At 39.1% G+C, this 23,137-nt stretch overlaps 1 protein-coding gene across 1 annotated transcript in view; it reads left to right on the top strand.

The window, feature by feature from the left end:
- The first annotated feature begins 9,501 nt into the window (after positions 1-9,501).
- cdc27 (cell division cycle 27) overlaps positions 9,502-23,137 on the top strand; it is a 42,657-nt gene continuing 29,021 nt past the window's right edge. The window contains exons 1-5 of the mRNA XM_084071565.1: positions 9,502-9,740; positions 14,297-14,372; positions 16,868-17,015; positions 21,626-21,751; positions 23,025-23,122. Of these exons, the coding sequence (XP_083927691.1) occupies positions 9,714-9,740; positions 14,297-14,372; positions 16,868-17,015; positions 21,626-21,751; positions 23,025-23,122 (475 nt within the window). The 5' untranslated portion in view covers positions 9,502-9,713. The remainder of the gene's footprint in view (positions 9,741-14,296; positions 14,373-16,867; positions 17,016-21,625; positions 21,752-23,024; positions 23,123-23,137) is intronic.

Here is a 23,137-nt window from a genome sequence, read left to right as displayed (position 1 = left end):
TCAACGTGTGTCAATATTTTATAATCTGTTAAATCATCATTATGGATTAGATTAACAGTAGAATAATATTTAAACTAATATTTTATAATCTGTTAAATCATCATTATCCTACTATAATTCTAGTAACCTCTGTCTGTAGTGGTAGTGGAGTAGGTGAGTACGTGAGTATCTTTTTTCTTTTTCCTTTATTTATTCAGGGGAGCCCGTTGAGAGCAAGCTCTCTTTTTCAAGGACACCCTGATCACAACACATACAATACAGCAATGATAAATAATACAACAATACAGATAATACAACAGCAACAAGCAACAGAATCTCAGTACGGTGAAGATCATAAATGCAAGACTAGCCATTACACGAAGCAGGTACAGTCACTATGTAGTGTGTCCTCAATAAGGACTTTACATTTCTCTATTGAGACCAATTGAGACAGTTTTAAAGAGTTCTGAATTGATTCCCATTTATGTGGAGCATAATGCACGAATGCAGTCTTACCTTGCTCACTATTCATAGTTGGACAGGTATATCTGATGTGTGCCTGTGCACGTGTTGCATGACCAGTGACTTTCAGATCTAACAACGAAGATAAGTATAAAGGAAGTTTACCACATAAGGCCTTATAAATAAATAAAATACAGTGTTGCTCTCTACGAACTGTGAGAGATGTCCAACCCACTTTCACATATAGCAGGCAGTGATGTGTGAGATAACCATCACCAGTAATGAATCGCAAGTATGTGAGTGAAGCTACCCGGTTCTCCTCAGTGGCTGGACCAATTGCTCTGATTTTGCACACAGCCATTGACCATTACCATCTGAACTTAACTGTGAAGCCCGTTTTTCAATTTCATCAAATCTCAGCTTCTTATTAGTGTTTTAGTGTAAAACACTGTCGCCATGGTTACGGGGCTGCCCAGCTATGGGACAAACTGCCTCCCGGGTTGCCAGATCATTACATTACATTACATTACAGTCATTTAGCAGACGCTTTTATCCAAAGCGACTTACAATAAGTGCAATCAACAAAGGTAGGGAACGAAAGCTACTAATCACCAGAGGTTATAAGTGCATTTTCTGCAATAACAAGCAACCAAGAGCATACCTAGCGCTAAGGTAAAAGTGCAATATATCAGCTACCTATTTCCTTAAACAGATGAGACAAAGTAGTCAAATGAGCAGGAGCTAAAAACAAATAATTGTATTGACTAAACAAGATCCAATAAACAATTCAACAATAAAACAAGCATTCGTACAACTAGTTAACAACAAGTAGGCCAGGCAAAGAGGAAGGGTAGTGTTTCCTGAAGAGGTGGGTTTTCAGCCTCCGGCGAAAGATGGGCAGTGACTCTGCTGTCCTGACATCAGTGGGAAGTTCATTCCACCACTGTGGGGCCAGAACAGAAAAAAGTCGTGACCGTGTCGATCGACCAGAAGGACCGTTGAGTGGCGGGGGAGTCAGTCGCCCCTTGGTGGCCGACCGGAGTGGTCGGGAAGGGTTGTGGGCATTGATCATGTGCGCATATCCCCCCACGGATGTGTCGACCGGTGTTAGATTAACAGTAGAATAATATTTAAACTATAATATTTTATAATCTGTTAAATCATCATTATGGATTAAATTAACAGTAGAATAATATTTAAACTAATATTTCATAATCTGTTAAATCATCACTATGGGTTAGATTAACAGTAGAATAATATTTAAACTAATATTTTATAATCTGTTAAATCATCACTATGGGTTAGATTAACTGTAGAATAAATAATATTTAAAATAATATTTTATAATCTGTTAATCATCATTATAGTTGAGAGCTTGTAGATCTATGAGGGGCCGTTTAGGCCAAAAATAATGAAACACTTTCACACACGCTAACGAGACAGTCTTATACTTACTACTGAAATGCTTATACATTCAATTTTGAGACACTTTCACACACGCTGATGAGACACTCTTACATATACTACTGAAATGATATACGTTCAATATTGAAACACTTGCACACTCACTACTGAAACACTCTCACATACATACATACTTTGTAAATCGATGCACGTTCATATATGAAACTTTATACATACTCATCTGAACACTTACGCATACATATGAGAAACAAATACACATACATATATTCTTCTGTGTCATATACACATGCATATGAAATGCTTGCACGCATACAAGTTAAACATTTATACATTTATATCTGAAACACTCACACATACACATATGAAAAGGCTGCATGCATATTGCTGAACACTTGTACATTTACAACTGAATTTCTTGTATATTATTACAAACTAAAATGAAAACTTTAGTTGCATGTGCAAGCCTTTCACATGTATTCATACGAGTAATTTCAGTAGTATGTATAAATAAATTCAATAATATACATACACATAATTTCAGTGATATGTATAAGTGAGTTCGGTATAATGTATAAAAGAGTTTCACATGTATTCATACAAGTGATTTCAGTAGTATGTATAAATGATTTCAATAACATACATACACATAATTTCATTATAATGTATACAAGAGTTTTACATGTATTCATACAAGTGATTTCAGTAGTATGTATAAATGATTTCAATAGTATATATACATAATTTCAATAGCATGTATAGATCATTTCACTATTATGTATACAATAATTTCACATGTACGCATACAAGAAATCTCAGTAGCATACGGAAGTGGTTTCAAGGTGACCCTTGTGACCCCAGTAGTACAGCAGCTTAATGGCAAATTACAAAAGAATCGTTCCCTTTGTGATGCAAGCATGTAATTTGGCACAGATACTCTCTAAGGGCCACTCTTATGGAAAAGGGCGCTCGCCACTAAAAAATCCAAGATGGCGCCCATTCTTTTCAAGATGGCCGCTACCTTAGCAGAGAAGATAGTGATATAATCTTTCAGGTTGTGATACAAGGATGAAATTTGGCAAACATACTTTGTAAGGGTCACTCTTATGGAAAAAGTAACTGGCCGATCAAAAATCCAAGATGGCGACGATTTTTTTCAAGATGGCCACCAGCTTAGCGGAGCAGGTAGTGATATAATCTTTCAGGTTATGATACAAGGATGAAATTTGGCACACATACTCTATAAGAGCCACTCTTATGGAAAAAGGCGCTGGCCACTCAAAAATCCAAGATGGCGACCATTTTTTTCAAGACACTTTAGCTGAGCAGATAGTGATATAATCTTTCAGGTTGTGATACAAGAATGAAATTTGGCACAAATACTTTGTAAGGGCCACTCTTATGGAAAAAAAGCAGTGGCTGATCAAAAATCCAGGATGGCAACCATTTTTTAAGATGGCTGCCACCTTAGCGGAGCAGTAGTGATATAATCTTTCAGGTTGTGATACAAGGATGACATTTGGCACACATACTCTGTAAGGGCCACTCTTATGGAAAAAGGGGCTGGCCACTAAAAATCCAAGATGGCAACCATTTTTTAAGATGGCTGCCACCTTAGCAGAGCAGATAGTGATATAATCTTTCAGGTTGCGATACAAGGATAAAATTTGTTACACATACTTTGTAAGGGCCACTCTTATGGAAAAAGACGCTGGCCACTTAAAAATCCAATATGGCAACCATTTTTAAGATGGCTGCCACCTTACCGGAGCAGATAGTGATATAATCTTTTAGGTTGTGATACAAGGATGAAACTTGGCACAAATACTCTTCAAGGTCCACTCTTATGAAAAGGAGAGCTGACCACCCCAAAAAATCAACATGGCCGCCAGTCAAGGTGACTTCCAGGAGTTGTACCACTGTCTTACAGTATATAGCTTATTATAATAGAGTGAATGTCATTGAGCAACCAGGGCACAATTGTGGCATCACTGCTGTGTATCTCAATGTCAGCTAATCTAGTTTTACTAGTACTGTAGTAATAGTATAGCTTATCAGTGTCCCAAATGCTAGTTTTACTAATACTGTAGTAATAGTATAGCTTATCAGTGTCCCAAATGCTAGTTTTACTAATACTGTAGTAATAGTATAGCTTATCAGTGTCCCAAATGCTGTCTAACAGCTCTGGTCAATTAGCTAGTAATAGTTAGTAGATGTAGTTAGATACCCGTGCCTGAATTGACAGGGTGTGCCAGCACGGAAGAGCCGAGCCAAGGGTAAGCGGGGCTATTCATAACTTGTATCTATACTTATCCGGAAGGTGTATAGATCACATGGGACTTAAATGGCACTGGATGAATGATCGGGCTAGGTGCTAGGTGTGTTGGTGTTTTGCTCTACTGCACAACAACCAGCCTGAAATATGGTCTCTCTCCAACATCATCCCAGTGCCTACAGTTGGAGACCTCTCAAAGCCTGACAACTACAGAGGCATCAGCCTGACATGTATCACCGCAAAGGTGTACAACAGAATGATACTAAACAGGATTCGGCAGGCCATCGACCCTCACCTGAGAGAGAACCAAAATGGCTTTCTGGAGGGGAGAAGTACGTAACCCAGATCTTGGCCCTAAGGAGATTGATAGAGGAGGTGAAGAAGGATAACCTGACTGCTGTACTATGCCTCAGAGACTTTAAAAAACGCATTTGATTCCATCCACAGAGGCACCTGAACGATTATATCACTACCTGCTCCGCTAAGGTGGCAGCCATCTTAAAAAATGGTTGCCATCTTGGATTTTTTTGTGGCCAGCCCCTTTTTCCATAGGAGTTGCCCTTATAGAGTATGTGTGCCAAATTTCATCCTTGTATCACAACCTGAAAGATTATATCACTATATGCTCCACTAAGGTGGCAGCCATCTTCAAAAATGGTTGCCATCTTGGATTTTTAGTGGCCAGCCCCTTTTTCCATAAGAGTGACCCTTACAGAGTATGTGTGCCAAATTTCATCCTTGTATCACAACCTGAAAGATTATATCACTACTGCTTCGCTAAGGTGGTGGCCATCTTGGAAAAAATGGTCGCCATCTTGGATTTTTGATCGGCCAGCGCCTTTTTCCATAAGAGTGACCCTTACAGAGTATGTGTGCCAAATTTCATCCTTGTATCACAACCTGAAAGATTATATCACTATCTTCTCTGCTAAGGTAGCGGCCATCTTGAAAAGAATGGGCGCCATCTTGGATTTTTTAGTGGCGAGCGCCCTTTTCCATAAGAGTGGCCCTTAGAGAGTATCTGTGCCAAATTACATGCTTGCATCACAAAGGGAACGATTCTTTTGTAATTTGCCATTAAGCTGCTGTACTACTGGGGTCACAAGGGTCACCTTGAAACCACTTCCGTATGCTACTGAGATTTCTTGTATGCGTACATGTGAAATTATTGTATACATAATAGTGAAATGATCTATACATGCTATTGAAATTATGTATATATACTATTGAAATCATTTATACATACTACTGAAATCACTTGTATGAATACATGTAAAACTCTTGTATACATTATAATGAAATTATGTGTATGTATGTTATTGAAATCATTTATACATACTACTGAAATCACTTGTATGAATACATGTGAAACTCTTTTATACATAATACCGAACTCACTTATACATATCACTGAAATTATGTGTATGTATATTATTGAATTTATTTATACATACTACTGAAATTACTCGTATGAATACATGTGAAAGGCTTGCACATGCAACTAAAGTTTTCATTTTAGTTTGTAATAATATACAAGAAATTCAGTTGTAAATGTACAAGTGTTCAGCAATATGCATGCAGCCTTTTCATACGTGTATGTGTGAGTGTTTCAGATAAAAATGTATAAATGTTTAACTTGTATGCGTGCAAGCATTTCATATGCATGTGTATATGACACAGAAGTATATATGTATGTGTATGTGTTTCTCATATGTATGCGTAAGTGTTCAGATGAGTATGTATAAAGTTTCATATATGAACGTGCATCGATTTACAAAGTATGTATGTATGTGAGAGTGTTTCAGTAGTGAGTGTGCAAGTGTTTCAATATTGAACGTATATCATTTCAGTAGTATATGTAAGAGTGTCTCATCAGCGTGTGTGAAAGTGTCTCAAAATTGAATGTATAAGCATTTCAGTAGTAAGTATAAGACTGTCTCGTTAGCGTGTGTGAAAGTGTTTCATTATTTTTGGCCTAAACGGCCCCTCATATAGATCGGCTATTTTCGACGACAACGCAGCCGCAGTAGTACATAGTCACAGAATTCAATAGGTCACCGATTTCAACTTAACATACCGGAAATCTCTATTTTGAAATGTGACTGTGTTTACATCCGCTAGCCAGCTAGCTTCTCAAGTAATATAAGTAAAAACAAGTCCTGTGTTTGTTGTAAAACTTTCTTTATTTCAATCGACAGTTGTGTTAAATAATCTTCTATATTTTAATACAACAATGAAACATGTAAAACACCTAATAATAGCATGAAGATAAAATAAAGCTAACGATGGCTACAGCTAACGCAAGCTGCGCATGCTCAGCCCTCAACAAAAGTCGGTTTATATTTTAGCCGTACGACGGTGAACGCGCGCAGAAAATAGACGAAAATAGCCGAAGTAGATCTGCTATTTTCGGCAACAGCGCAGCCGCAGTAGTACCAGTCACAGAATACAATAGGTCACTGATTTCTTCTCAACACACCGGAAATCTCTATTTTGCAATGTGACTGTGTTTACATCCGCTAGCCGACTAGCCAGCTAGCCAGCCAGCTAGCCGGCTAGCTTCTCAAGTAATATAAGTAAAAACAAGTCCTGTGTTTGTTGTAAAACTTTCTTTATTTCAATCGACAGTTGTGTTAAATAATCTTCTATCTTTTAATACAACAATACAACATGTAATACACCTAATAATAGCATGAAGATAAAATAAAGCTAACAATGGCTACAGCTAACGCAAGCTGCGCATGCTCAGTTCTCCATACAAGACATCCGGTTTTATTTTGAAAATCAAGCGGAAAAGCTTGATTGACGTCAGAACTTTGACGCGTAACTTGACACGCAACGATGGTTTTATTCTGAAAATCCTAAACCGGATGTGTTTGAAAGAAGTTTCGCTTTTGACATTTTATTTTGACTAACTGTGTTTACATCCGGTAGCATGTTAGCATGCTAGGCTAGCTAGCTCCTCTAACGATGTAAAACTGTTCTTTATTTCAATGAATCCAACAGTTGTGTTAAATGATAATAATAATAATAATCTCCAGTCTTTTAGTAAAGAATAAAAACAGTAGTTATTATTTATAATGTATAAAGTTAAATTAACGTTAATAATAAATAAAGCCAAAGCGACCTACACTTAGATCACCCACCAGAGGGCGCTATTATCCACTTTTTAATACATTCTGCCCAAGGGCCAAGGCTTCGATGAGGCCAACACGGAAGCTTATAAATGGCCAGAGTGTGGCGCTGTTTTACCCTGCGCCGACCTGCGGTGTCGGAAATAATTTATTTTAACGCAAGTGAATTCACTTGGTTTTTTGACAAACTTTAGACTAGATTTTCTTACCATAATAAAAAATGTCATAAATTCTATATGCTTCCAGTCGCTAGTTTAAAGTCTCCTTTCAATCATCATGATATGCGTTTTGTATGATGGAAACCAGTGACGTGACAATAAAGACTTTAATGTACTTACTTTGTTAACAATATACGGTAAACTGCGCCCTCCTGTGGCACTTTCTGCACTCTGCATCTTGTGCAGGTCAGTCTTTCCCTGAAACTCTGAGGTTATCATAATAGATCATATTATAATAGATACAGATTATTATAATACAGATTATAATACAGATAATCTATGATAGATACAGATGAATCATACAGATTATTATAATACAGATTATAATACAGATAATCTATGATAGATACAGATTATAATAATACAGATTATAATACAGATAATCTATGATAGATACAGATTATTATAATACAGATTATAATACAGATAATCTATGATAGATACAGATTATTATAATACAGATTATAATACAGATAATCTATGATAGATACAGATTATAATAATACAGATTATAATACAGATAATCTATGATAGATACAGATGAATCATACAGATTATAATAATACAGATTATAATACAGATAATCTATGATAGATACAGATTATTATAATACAGATTATGATACAGATAATCTATGATAGATACAGATGAATCATACAGATTATAATAATACAGATTATAATACAGATAATCTATGATAGATACAGATTATTATAATACAGATTATGATACAGATAATCTATGATAGATACAGATTATTATAATACAGATTATAATACAGATAATCTATGATAGATACAGATTATTATAATACAGATTATAATACAGATAATCTATGATAGATACAGATTAATCATACAGATTATAATAATACAGATTATAATACAGATAATCTATGATAGATACAGATTATTATAATACAGATTATAATACAGATAATCTATGATAGATACAGATTATTATAATACAGATTATAATACAGATAATCTATGATAGATACAGATTATAATAATACAGATTATAATACAGATAATCTATGATAGATACAGATTATTATAATACAGATTATGATACAGATAATCTATGATAGATACAGATTATTATAATACAGATTATGATACAGATAATCTATGATAGATACAGATAATCATAATAGATCATAATAATAGATACAGATAATATTAAAGATTATTATAATACAGAGTATAATTACTTTGATAGTTATATACAGTTACTTTGTAGATTTTGATTATTATCACAAAACATATACATTAACCACTTCAGCTCTATATACATTTTGGTCATTTGAAAATAGCAGATCTACAATAGTTTTATACATTTTGAACATTGAAACATTCTGCAAAATGTTCAAAAATATTTTCATACATTTTATCCTCCTAATAATAGGTAGGGTACTACTCCTCCCTTCCTATTAGGAGGATCAAATGTATAAAATGTATGAAAATCGTTTGAAAATTGCAGATCTACAAGCTCACAACGCGTCGCATGGCAACATATTGTGAGCTTGTAGATCTGCTGAATCGATAGGGCTGGAGTGGTTAATGTATGTTTTGTGATAATAATCAAAATCTACAAAGTAACTAGTAACTAAAGTTTTCAAATAATTGTAGTGGAGTAAAAAGTATAAAGAGGAGAAGTACTGAAAATTGGAAATACTCCAGTTAAGTAAAAACAATACCTCAAAATTGTACTTGAGACAATACCTGGGTAAACGTACTTAGTTACTAACTAAGTAAAGTTAGTTACTAACTAAGTAAAGTTAGTTACTAACTAAGTAGTTAGTAGTTACTAACCTCGGGTATCTTAGTAGATGTTCGGCCCGCCCCGCCCCCTCCCCTTCCCTTCCTCCCCTCGGGTATCTTCGTAGACGTTCGGCCCGCCCCGCCCCGCCCCCTCCCCTCGGGTATCTTCGTAGATGTTCGGCCCGCCCCGCCCCCTCCGCTCGGGTATCTTCGTAGACGTTCGGCTCTTAACGGTCGTGAATGTTCAAACCTGCGGCTTCAGAGCGTCTGTTCGTCCCTTAACTCTGTCTGTGGTTCTATAGCTCTATGGTTTATAACTCTATGGTTCTATAGCTCTATGGTTGGTCCAGGTCAGGAGGAGACACGCAGACTAAAGAGTAAAGAATAAAGATAAAGAATAAAGATAAAGAGGTAAAAAGGCCGACAGAAGGAGCATCCAGTCCCGCAGAGCAGCAGAGGGATGACGGTGCTGCAGGAACCCGTTCAGGTGAGCTGTTGATGCGGGGAGAGTCTGAACTACAGACCGCTGTCTGGGTCTGAGGCCTGCGGGGACAGGAGGCTCCATGAGCGGCTGTGAGTCTGAACTACAGACCGCTGTCTGGGTCTGAGGCCTGCGGGGACAGGAGGCTCCATGAGCGGCTGTGAGTTGAACTTACAGACCGCTGTCTGGGTCTGAGGCCTGCGGGGACAGGAGGCTCCATGAGCGGCTGTGAGTTGAACTACAGACCGCTGTCTGGGTCTGAGGCCTGCGGGGACAGGAGGCTCTTTTAGCCGCATTAAGGAACCCCTCACTCCGCTGTACAGCAGAGATGAGGTTCCACCGCGAGCTTTACCGGAATCGGTGGAACGGCCGCAAAGGGTCTGCGGATCACCCTTTTCACCACATCTGATCTATAAACTAATGGTAGATTATAACGTGTACAGATGTTGAGGATGTTCCGGAACCCTGACTTTATGGACCGGCACGAAACAACCGTTTAAATGTGTTATTTAGTCAGCTTGTGGCCATGTCTCACAGAGCAGTGGACCCAGACAGACGGAGGGGTTTTCTGGGTAGAATGTGAATCAAGGCATAAACTAAATGAATAAAAAACACATTTAAACGGGTTGTTTCGTGCCGGTCCATAAAGTCAGGGTTCCGGAACATCCTCAAACATCTGAACACTTTATAATCTACCATTAGTTTATAGATCAGATGTGGTGAAAAAGGTAAACAGCGGACCCTTTGCGGCCGTTCTACAGATTCCGGTAGAGCTCTCAGTGGATGTGTGTGTGTGTGTGTGTGTGTGTGTGTGTGTGTGTGTGTGTGTGTGTGTGTGTGTGTGTGTGTGTGTGTGTGTGTGTGTGTGTGTGTGTGTGTGTGTGTGTGTGTGTGTGTGTGTGTGTGTGTGTGTGTGTGTGTGTGTGTGTGTGTGTGTGTGTGTGTGTGTGTGTGTGTGTGTGTACAGCGGAGTGAGAGAGGTTCGTAATGGGCCTTAAGAGGCTCTATGAGCGGCTGTGAGTTGAACTACAGACCGCTGTCTGGGTCAGAGGCCTGCGGAGTGGGTTAGCATGTATATGTTTATGAATGTATTATAATGCATTAATATCATTTATATGTTTATTAATGGTTGTGTAGTTGTGTCGTTGGGTTGTGTAGTTGTGTAGCTGAGGTCGTGTACCTGCTGTCAGTGTTTATGTGCGTTGAACAGTGTGTAACAACTTTTAAGTTGGTTTCATGTTGAAGCTTAGCTGGCTAAGCTAAGCTAACGTCTCTCTGCTAGCCTGTAGCAGTACAGTACATATCATACTGTACAGTAAATACAGTAAATATATCTACTGCTGCTGCTATTAATAATAATTCTACTACTACTAAATAATAATAATACTAATATTAGTTATATTTGTACTGATGTTTTAATCTCCTTGAAATCAGATCAAAGGCCTTTTTAGTCTGTATTGATATGAAGTAACATTTAATACTTTGATATTTAATAATGTTGACATTCAGTCTTTATTAAATGTTGTGTTTTAGAAGCTCATGTTTAATAATATGATTTATGAGATAAATGTTAGTTAGCGCGCGCGCACACACACACACACACACACACACACACACACACACACACACACACACACACACACACACACACACACACACACACACACACACACAATTAGCTGCAAGCAACTTAACAGACACTATCCCAGCCCTAGAATGACTGTGATATTACATGTAGTGCAGTGGGATGTATTTATATAAATTAATATGTGTTTATATAAATGTGTATGTATTTTAATATGTATTTATATACATTAATATGTATTTATATAAATGCATATGTATTTATGTAAATTCATATGTATTTATATAAATTAATATGTGTTTATATAAATGTGTATGTATATACATTTATATGTATTTATATAAATTATTATGTATTTATATAAATTAATATGTATTTATATACATTAATATGTATTTATATACATGAATATGTATTTATATAAATTAATATGTATTTATATAAATTAATATGTATTTATATACATTAATATGTATTTATATAAATGTGTATGTATTTTAATACGTATTTATATACATTAATATGTATTTATATAAATTAATTTGTATTTATATAAATGAATATGCTCTAAAGGTCTCTTCTTCAGAGCTGTGATTGGCTAGTTGGTTGTCAGGCAACCTATGAAGTGGTGGATGTTAGGCTAATGAAGGGGTTTATTTTTATACCAACCAGGACCTCTAGTACTGATGGTTTTATGTCCTACCAGGACCTCTAGTACTGATGGTTTTATGTCCTACCAGGACCTCTAGTACTGATGGTTTTATCTCCTACCAGGACCTCTAGTACTGATGGTTTTATCTCCTACCAGGACCTCTAGTACTGATGGTTTTATGTCCTACCAGGACCTCTAGTACTGATGGTTTTATGTCCTACCAGGACCTCTAGTACAGATGGTTTTATGTCCTACCAGGACCTCTAGTACTGATGGTTTTATGTCCTACCAGGACCTCTAGTACTGATGGTTTTATGTCCTTCCAGGACCTCAGCAGCCGATCTACACATTTTCTGTCTGTTGGTTGGCTTTTTTCAGCTGTTATTTAATGTTATATACATTCATATGTTATATATATATATATATATATATATATATATATATATATATATATATATATTAAGCCTGCAACGGTTCACAGTTCGGTTTGGTTCAATTCAATAATTTGGGGTCACGGTTCGATACTTTTTCGATACAAAAGCACGTGCGCGTATGCATGTGTGACCATTGCGCGTGCGAACATTTTTGGTTTGCGGTTCGGTTCGCGGTTATTCCCCTTTTATTTCCGTTTTTTATGACTTTATTTCGGTTAATTCGGTACAAAAACTGTTCTCCATGAAGTGTAGATGTGTGGCAAAAAGGACACGTTGCATGGGGGGGCTTATTTATTTTTTTATCAATCAATTATCATCAACATTGGCCATCTTCAGTTTCAAAGTGCTTTATTTATAAAGCAGCTTAAGTACGTTTTCACTATAAACCCCTTTGTTTCAGAGGACATATAGACACTAATAACAAATATAATGCAGCTGAGAAACATTGGTCCATTTCATGATGTACTTGCATAATACATGGTCTTTGGGTGTACTTTGGATCTGATGGATAGGGTTCTGTGCAGACTGCAGTCCATTTGGAAACACCTGGTCGTAGTGTTGTCTGGTCCAGGTCCATTCTCCTAACATTATCAGAATGGCAGCTGCTAAATCCTCTGATCTCTGATGACCATAACATTCTCCTCTTCAATACCTTTTGGTCAAACTACCCCCCAACTTGGAAGCACCAGGAGGTTGTTTGTTTATAATTATTCACAACGTGGTCGCTAGTTCGAGTCGGGGGGGTCTATCCCTTTCTGTTTCTTTTTCCTCGGTAGCTTTCACTGTTTTAAAATACTTAAATATGCACACTTTGCAGCTAGCACAGATAGCTCATGTATCCTCTTATTATGTTGCTGAGCTCCTGATTATTTTCTTTCCGACTTGTATTCCACCGGCAACACGTGATTTAATTCACTGCTTGTTTACAAGAACGCCTCGTCCAAAACACTCGCCCCAAAACACACTGGCCCTCATTTATCAACGCGGTGCAGCCCGAATAATGAGCGTACGGCGTGATCACCGCACCTTTCGGCATTTATCAATATATCCTGACGTGGGCTTCATCCTACTTTACGCTGAGATCTCACGTCTGGTCGAGACCAGTTGTTGACGTTGGCTGCACCCGTTTATTCCATTCTAGACCTGCGGAGCACCATTGTCTGACTGTCTGACAAGCATCTGGACACATAATCCACTCCTAAATGTGTATATCTACACTAATAAATAATCGCTGTGAAAATATATAATTTTATAAAGTAATTTAAACAAACTGCTTTAACAGTCATTCAGATAAGATTGTAGATCTGTCTGTATTGAAAATAGCAAATCTACAAGCTCACAAGCCAGCGTTGCATCGCGACGCGTTGTGAGCTTGACTGTTTCTTATTGGCTTTTCATGTCTTTGGTTGTATTCTGGTTCGTCTTCATGTCGTAAAATCGGGGCGTTTTGAGAATATTTAAGGGCGTGTTATTTAAATGACGCTCGTTTCAGCCGTGACATTTATCAACGCTGGGACCAAGTGTAAGCTCGGATCAGCTGTGTAGGATGCGTTGATAAATGTGACTTCGACGTTGGTGTACGGCCGAATATATGGAAAAATATACGGCGGTTTATACGCTGCGTTGATAAATGAGGGCCACTCACCCCGGGTATATCTGGTGGCCTCGGTCGGCGAAAAACATAGGGGCGAGTGTGTTTTGGGCTGCGTTTCTCTGCGGGTTCGTAGCGCGTACCAAACCGAGACCCTCGTATCGAACGGTTCAATACGAATACATGTATCGTTGCAGGCTTAATATGTATATATATATAATATTACTATATTCTATTATGTAATGTTATATACATTCATATGTTACATATTTATAATATTCTATCATATTGTGTTGACAGGCTGCAGTCTGGCAGGCTCTGAACCACTACGCCTATCTGGATGCTGTGTTCCTGGCTGAGAGGCTCTACGCTGAAGGTTAGAGAGAGACTCACTCACTTCACTCACTCACTCACATCATCATTAGTGTTGCAGGTTTTTAATGTAATGGGTGGTCTTTTAGATGTGGGTCCCAGGGACATTTTATGAGTCCCACAAAAATTCACACCTTACGTGGTGCCCGGTGCTTGGACCCGTTCGGTGCCCCCCGGGACGGTTTTGTCAATTGCCGATAACCGATGATACAAATATATAAATATATATACATATATTAAAAAATCATAAATATATTTTTTCAAGTGTATATGAATCTGTAGTATTAGCACACCTTATGGTAATAAATACTAGTAGTGGGCAAAGGTGGATTTAACACAGCTTTGACCAATAGAATACATTTAATCATTATTATTATTTTTTAATTTTGTATTATTTATGAATGTAGAATTTTTTTTGCAATAAAAGACTTAAAGTGGAGTTATTGGCAACTAAAGAAATAGGAATTCAAGAAATAATGAAGACAAATACTGACAATGCCTATGAACATTGGGTTGCAGTTATTGCACATAGCCAGAATTCAATAATAATATAGGCTTGTCATTGAGAAAGGAAAATAAAGTTGTCTTTTTGAGGAGAAGTGGAACCTTATAAGTCACTTTAAGTTTAGCATGAGGCAGAGGGTCTACCCTCCTAAGGGAATTACTTGATACTAGACCATACCCGTAGGAGAATATGAGCACCCAAAGTGTGCAGTTTGGCTTATGCGCTGAGAACAGACAGTTTATCAGGGATCGAAAGTGAGTTTGTACTGTAGTCGTGTCCCGTCGTGGAGGCACAGAACACACACAAACACCCGTCGGCCGTCGCGAGCGCGCACAAACACACACACACACACACACACACACACACCACGGTACATCCATGCGGCCCGTGGCCCGTCACGAACACACACGGGCGTCGCGCAAAGACAAATGTACATTGTGACACTGCCTCCCCAACGTGCATGCACACGTGTGTGTCGACGCATACACGGCCGCGGACCCAAGTTGAACTTGTGGGGCGATCATCTCCCCCCCACACACACACACACACACACACACACACACACGCACAGAGAGATCGTACAGCGCGTTTGTTTCAAGGATACGCGAGTCCCCCATACGCAGACTTTTAAAATAGGACTGGATCTAAAAGTGCGACTAATGTGCATTGTGTGTGCGAGAAAAGTCTGGTGTGTTTCCAGAATGTACTCAGAGAGTGGGCGGGGTCTATGGTGTGGAAGGCAGCAGGCTGAGGTGAAAGTGCAGGTGGGTGTGGGGACGCGTTGTGAGCTTGTAGATCGGCTGTTTTCCAAGAGGCAAGGTATATGCGTGAAGGCGCTTCATGTGGCCTTCTTTTCATAGACCTCGTTGCTTGTAGGGTTCGTTTCGTTTGGCCTTGTTTTCATAGACCTTGCTGCTTGTTTCTCTCGCGAAACCTGGCAACGACGCATGCGCAGTTTGATCAAGAGTGCACCCAAGACACAGCCTCCGTGAGGTTACTAGAATTATAGTAGGATGACATCTCTAGGCTACAGAAAACATTCAGTTGGCTATTAAACATACACAAGACACAGACGATAGACAACCGGTTACTTACAGCTGCCATTAATTACTGCTTTTGATTGCCTTTGTGGTCAAATCAGAGTCAAATGCATAGGCTCAACGAGCCATCGTTAACCTGCTAATGTTACACAGCTGTTGCTGCTGCTACAACGTGTGAGAGAGTCTCCACACAACGTGTCTGACCGAGTTATACTTCTCCAGTACAACGGTGTCTAACAGAGAGTTATACTTCTCCAGTACAACGGTGTCTAACAGAGAGTTATACTTCTCCAGTACAACGGTGTCTAACAGAGAGTTATACTTCTCCAGTACAACGGTGTCTAACCGAGAGTTATACTTCTCCAGTACAACAGTGTCTAACCGAGAGAGTCCATGCAGATCACAGCTGACAAATATATTATATTATCGGAGCTATTATTAATGTTATCGGTTTTATCGGGATGACGTCATAATTCCTGATATCGGGCCGATACTTATCGTGCACTAATAATAATTTGTTGTTGGTGACGACTCTAGTGCGTCCCATGGACGCCACGACGGTGTCATGAATGCGTCCTTTCACAATGTTGCATGTAGCTAATAGCTACATGCTAACAGTGTGTCTCTGTGTTTCAGTGCTTTCAGAAGACGAATTGTACCTGTTAGCTACATGCTAACAGTGTGTCTCTATGTGTTTCAGTGCATTCAGAAGAAGCATTGTACCTGTTAGCTACATGCTAACAGTGTGTCTCTGTGTTTCAGTGCTTTCAGAAGACGAATTGTACCTGTTAGCTACATGCTAACAGTGTGTTTCTATGTGTTTCAGTGCATTCAGAAGAAGCATTGTACCTGTTAGCTACATGCTAACAGTGTGTCTCTATGTGTTTCAGTGCATTCAGAAGAAGCATTGTACCTGTTAGCTACATGCTAACAGTGTGTTTCTATGTGTTTCAGTGCATTCAGAAGAAGCATTGTACCTGTTAGCTACATGCTACTACCGCTCAGGAAAACCTTATAAAGCCTACAGACTGCTGAAGGCCCACAGCTGTTCTACACCTCAGTGTCGCTACCTGCTGGCCAAGTGCTGCGTAGAACTATCCAAGTAAGTGTACACACACACACACACACACACACACACACACACACACACACACACACCCACGCATGGAGTATGCTTTTGGCTTTATTGTTTAATTGTCTCCACCAGGCCGAAAGGCATGCCGAGAGTATGTTTTGCCCCCTGTCCGTCCATCCGTCATTCTGTCTGTGAACGGCTAATCTCCGGCACCGTTGGCTTGCTCACAGTGAAACTGTGCACACACACTCCCTGGATGCCACAGCAGAACCTCTGCCACAAATGTTTCACATGGGCCTGTTATAGCGCCACCAGGAGGACGATTTGTGCAAAAAACATGTTTTTGCGCAAATCGGTACACAGTATCTCTATTCTATCCATGGTGGCGCTATTACAGGCCGATTCGTGTTTTTACCTATAACTGCACCGATATGTGTAAAACTTTGTATGTGCACTCCCTACAGGCCAAAGAAAAACCTTTGCCCTGCATTTCTCACATCTGCCTTTTATAGCGCCACCAGGAGGCTGGCTTTTGTCAAACACATTTTTGGATATAGTCCAGTTCTATATGTCCAAAAAAGAAGGTTCGTTCAAATTTTCGGGGGATTAGGAAAACTATACATTTTTGGAAACTTCAGAGTGTAACAAATCAGAAAATCCATCATTTCATTTGCGCAGAAGCCAATATGGTGGCCATCTTGGATTTTGCAAAATGGCGACCTTTGAATATTCGTTTTTCAATATCTCGACTTCTAGATTACGTAGGCTCTGGATTCTAGTGGCTAAATCTACATTTTTAGGGTCAGAAAAAAATCCAATAGTGCTAATTAAAAATATTTACAAATGATCTATGGCACAGATTTGGGTCAAAATCCTTGATTTTGGGGGAACAAATGGAAAGTGTAATATTCGTTTTTCCATTATTTTGACTATGACTAGATTGCAGAACAGGCTGTATGATTGGTGATACACTTTTGAATCATTTTATGTATGCGGATGACCTTACCATACTTTCCCCTTGTAGCAGTGGGTTCCAACTGCTGCTCAACATCTGTTCTATTTATGGTGTGGACTTTGATATTAAATATAATGCCAAGAAGAGCATGGTCCTGATATGTAGAACTAGGGATGACCTGGAACTCAAGTTCCCTGCCTTTTTCCTGGCTGGTCCAGCTATGTGTGTGTCTAAAAGTACAAAATATCTTGGGCATATCATTACTGACACCCTAGAGGATGATGAGGATATGTCAAGACAGAGGAGAATGCTATATGTACAAGCCAATATTTTGGTTAGGAAATGTCACCACTGTACTACTGAGGTTAAGGTAAATCTGTTTAGAGCTTACTGTACCCCTCTCTATACAGCCCCATTGTGGGTGAAATATAAGAAGGAGAGCTTACGCAAACTGCAAGTAGCCTATAACGACTGTCTAAGAATTATGTTAAAGAAGCCGAGGAGCACAAGAGCCAGTGAGCTCTTTTGTGCTCTGGGTCTAACAACCTTCTTGGCTCTGCTGAGGAACCTGACCTACAAATTCATGTGCAGACTGGATCGCTCCTTGAATGGAATAATATGTCTGTTGACGGACCCTGGACGTAGCTCTGTCAGGTACACGTCTACGATAAGAGGACGCTGGCGCGAGTGCCTCTCTTAGTTTTATTGTTTTCTTTCCATTTGTGATGATGTCATCGGTAAAAAAAAAAGAAAGAAAAAAATAGTTTTTATTGAATGAATTGTATGCAAAGACTATGATCTGTGGGGATGGGCAATAGACCTGTATTTTCTATCTTTTTTATTCCTCTCTTTTTTAAATGTGATGTATTGTTCTACCCTGTGGGCCACGAGCCTGTAATAAAGTTTATATATACATAGGATCATGATTCAAGTGGTTAAATCTACATTTTTCAGGAAATCCAATAGTGCTACTGTAATTAAAATCAGTGATCAATAGCACATATTTACATAACAATCTAGAATTGTAATATATGATTATCTGAAGAGACAGAGACAGATGATTTCTCTCATTGACACAAGGTTGCGTCATTTATTTACACAAACACAAACTAGACCAGTCTATACATCATCCTCACTATTAGAGATGCCGCGATCCGATTTACTGATCGGATATCGGCTCGATATCAATGAAAAAATGTGGATCGGATCGGATTTCAGCAAAATGACCGATAAAACGCTGCGATTAAAGCACTCCATTCCAGTAATCCGCTCCAGCACTTTGATCCTTCCCACTCCCAGCACGTTGGCTTCAGGCAGTGTTGCCATGTCGGCTTAGTATAAGTAACTTTGGGCTTCTTTTTCTGTAAAGTTGCTTGTAAAAATCGGCAGTTGCGCGTTGCGGTTTTTGGGGCTTATTTCTATTGTGTACTTGCTTATTTTGGCTTGCTTCCAATTTTTTTAAATTATTATTTAAACCAGTAGTTCTCAAATATGTTTATAAATGTTTTGTGCCCAGTGGAGCATTTGTGTTGTTAGAATGTTTCAAAAAAATATTCCAAACATTCCAAATTTTATTGCAAGAGTTTTTGAAAATAGCCATGCATAATAGCAAATAGGTTTACAGTGCTCATGTGCCGTGGGCCCGTGGCCTAGTTGCTTCTTTTGGGCTTGTTTTCCTAGACCTGGTCGCTTATTTCTCTCACAAAATATGGCAACACTGGCTCCAGCATGTAGCGGCCATGTGATCGCACCAGTGTTTGTTATTAGCACGACTGGAGACTCTCCGACACAAAGCAGAGCTACGGTACGAGCAGAAAGCAGCGATGTCAGCCGTATGGGAGTATTTCGTGTTAAAAGGACCCAACAGCCCAGTGCAAGTCGTGTCTAAAAGACGTCCCACGCGGTGGCAACGTCAATACACGTTACAACACGACCAACGTTATTAATCATCTTATAAAACACCATAAAGCTACAGAAAAGAAAAAGCGACCACACGCTGGCCCCCAACAACCAACGTTGGAAGATACATTTGAAAAGCGTGAAAAACTCCCAAGAGAGAGCAAGAAGGCAAAAGAAATAACAGAGCACATTGCCCAGTTTAGTGCTGGATGACCAGCCACTGTAGGTGGTAAATAATGTCGGATTTCAACACATTCAACGTCTGACTGCGCACTCGCACTGGGTGGACCCCATCACCAGTGCCAATGGGTTCGCTTTAGCCTAAACAGCAGCATTAAATAAAATGCAAAATAAATGAAAAGATCCTGTGTAAGTGTAACAGAAACTTGGCTTCCGTTTGACATGGTCATTTCAGGTAAAAAATAAGTCGCATATATAAAAATAAATAAAACATGTTTTTCTCATAACCTACTGTTGTGGAACTTTTGCACTATTAATAATAGGTTTTGTTATTTGTTCACCCTATTGTTTTAGTAGACCAATGGTAGCATTGCTTTTGGGCAGAATTGGAGCCCTGGACAATATTACAGTTGGACAATATTGTGTGTGTATTGTTATTGTATTGTAGGGATTTTATTTATTTTTTATATATGTAACTTTTTTTTTACCTGAAATGACCATGTCAAACGGAAGCCAAGTTTGTGTTACACAGGATCTTTTATTTTATTTTGTGTTTTATTTAATGCTGCTGTTTAGGTTAAAGCGAACCCATTGGCACTGGTTAATAATAAATGGGGCAGTTTTTCTAAACTACTGTTGTGGAACTTGTTGACTATTATTCTGTGGAGGTTATGTTCTCTGTTTGAGTAATATCACTTGATCAATTCTTTTTTAACATTTAGTAAAATAAATATTAATATTAATTGCCGTGCCATATCGGATCGGAATTGATCGGAATCGGATCGGTTTTATGCTGCCTGATCGGAATCGGATCGGATCTCAAAAATCATGATCGCAGCACCTCTACTCACTATCATCATTGCTGTCACTAGCCAATGTATCTTGACAGTCTTCATCATTTTGGCAGTCAGCAGTACACTGACATAGCTCCGTACAGGGTAGCCCCACTGATCTGCACGAACATCTAAGTGAAGAACAGTCTGCTTTACAGTGACATCTGACCATCTCAATGGTTGCCTCTGGTGCTGGGAGGGACTCAGATGTAACTGTTTCAGCTGGCCATCCTTGTCCTTGTAGTAGCCATGGTTGATTGGGTCAAGGAACTCCTGCTGAGCGTTGTGTGCCTGACTCCACACTCTGGCCTGGATATGGACTCTTAGGACATATCAAGGGTGGGTGGAAGCTTGTCCCCTTCTGCCATGTGTTTGCAGAATAGATGCCATCTCAGCTCAGGGATGCCCCCCCCCCCCCCCCCCTTTGGTAAGTATGCAGTGCATACAAACTTAGCTACTGTAGTTAGCAGATCCTCTGTCACATCACTGGTTTGAGAAAGCATCTTCAGAGCCTCGAGGACATCATCACCAGCTTTGAGGTACTAGAGCTGTTCCACCAGGTAGGTTTGCCTATCCTAGAAAATCTCCCAGTGACGTCTGCTCCTGTAAAGGCATGAAATGCAGGCAAAGCTTTGGCTCGGTCTGCACCCAGAATTGTCCATATTGGTGCCACTTCCAAAATCCCAGATGTCAGATGTCACTGTAAAGCAGACTGTTCTTCACTTAGATTTATTATTTATTATTACTTATATTTTATTTATATATTCCAGACTTGCAGAGGGCGAGCAGGTTCTAGTGGGAGGAGTTCTGAACAAACAGAAGAGCCATGAAGACATCGTTACTGAGTTTGGAGATTCTGCTTCTTTCACCTTATCTCTGCTAGGACACATCTACTGGTAATCTATTACTACTAATCTATTACTATTACTACATCACCTTATCTCTGCTAGGACACATCTACTGGTAATCTATTACTATTACTGCATCTTATCTCTGCTAGGACACATCGACTGGTAATCTATTACTATTACTTCATCACCGTATCTCTGCTACGAGAGAGACTTTGCGTGGTGTGGTCTGACCTAGCATCATGTAACTATGTATAGATAGACACATAGTTACATGATGTATATTATATTTACTAGTCCCCCCAGGAATCCGCGATTCCGCGGTCGCGGAAATTACCGCGGATTTGAAGGCCATCCGCGGATTTCAAAGCCGTCCGCGGATTACAAGGCATAGTGCAGAAAACAAGACAAATCTGGGTATGGAGAAGTATTCTCTCTCTGTCTCCTCCCCCTCCTCTCACACACACAGGCAGGTAGAGAGAGGGAGAGAGAGTGAGAGTGCTGCAACTAAGAGCCCAACTTCAAAGCAAGTTAACGATGGCTAGTTGACCCCAATTTGACCACTAGGCAATCAACACTGAACAGCACTAATTAATGGCAGCTGTGATTCTTGTGTCTGTCCGTGCAGCCAGATATCAAGTAATTCCCTGTAGAGGGACCCTCTCCCTCATGTTGACCCTCTCCTTCATGTTCAACTTCAAGTGTGACTTCTTCTCAAAATAACTTTATTATTTCCCATCCTGAATGACAAGCCTAATATTATTGCATTTGGCTAACGTGCAATAACTGCAAGCTAATGTTCAGGCATTGTCAGTATTTGTCTTAATTTCTTTAATTCATATTTCTTTAGTCGCCAATAATTCAACTGTAAGCCAGTGTTTTCAGACATATTGTCTTGTATTTCTACAAAATCAATGGTGAAATGCATTCTACATGCATAAATACAAAAATAAAAAATGATTGGATCAGTGTTTGCTATGGGCCTGATGGGACCACCTCTATTTATAACCAGTAACATTGACTCAATGACTATGTTCCTCTGTATTTTACTGTTTTAGAATGGTATAACAATTCATTATACAATTTCATTATGGAATTTACTTGATTATTAGAACTTGATCTATTTTTGCTTGATAACTGTTCATTTCAGGTTGTTTTTTAATGCCCGCCGAATATTAACGATAAGCCGCCGAATCAAGACTTGCCTTTTTAGACTTTTTCTCCGCGCTTTCCTGGGGGGACTAACTATGGCAACCTGTCTACAGTGTGTGTGTTACAGTGTGTATATAATGTGTGTATATTCTATGGTTGTTTATTACAGTCAGACAGACCGACAGACTAAAGGCTCAGAGTGTTTCCAGAAGAGTTTGACCCTCAACCCCTTCCTGTGGTCTCCTTTCCAATCACTCTGTCACCTAGGTAACCATTATTATT

Source organism: Gymnoscopelus microlampas (assembly GCF_963454915.1).
Source record: "Gymnoscopelus microlampas genome assembly, chromosome: 11".
Taxonomy (NCBI): Eukaryota; Metazoa; Chordata; class Actinopteri; order Myctophiformes; family Myctophidae; genus Gymnoscopelus; species Gymnoscopelus microlampas.
Note: the sequence above shows the minus strand (reverse complement) of the source record. Positions and strands in the feature narration are given on the sequence as shown.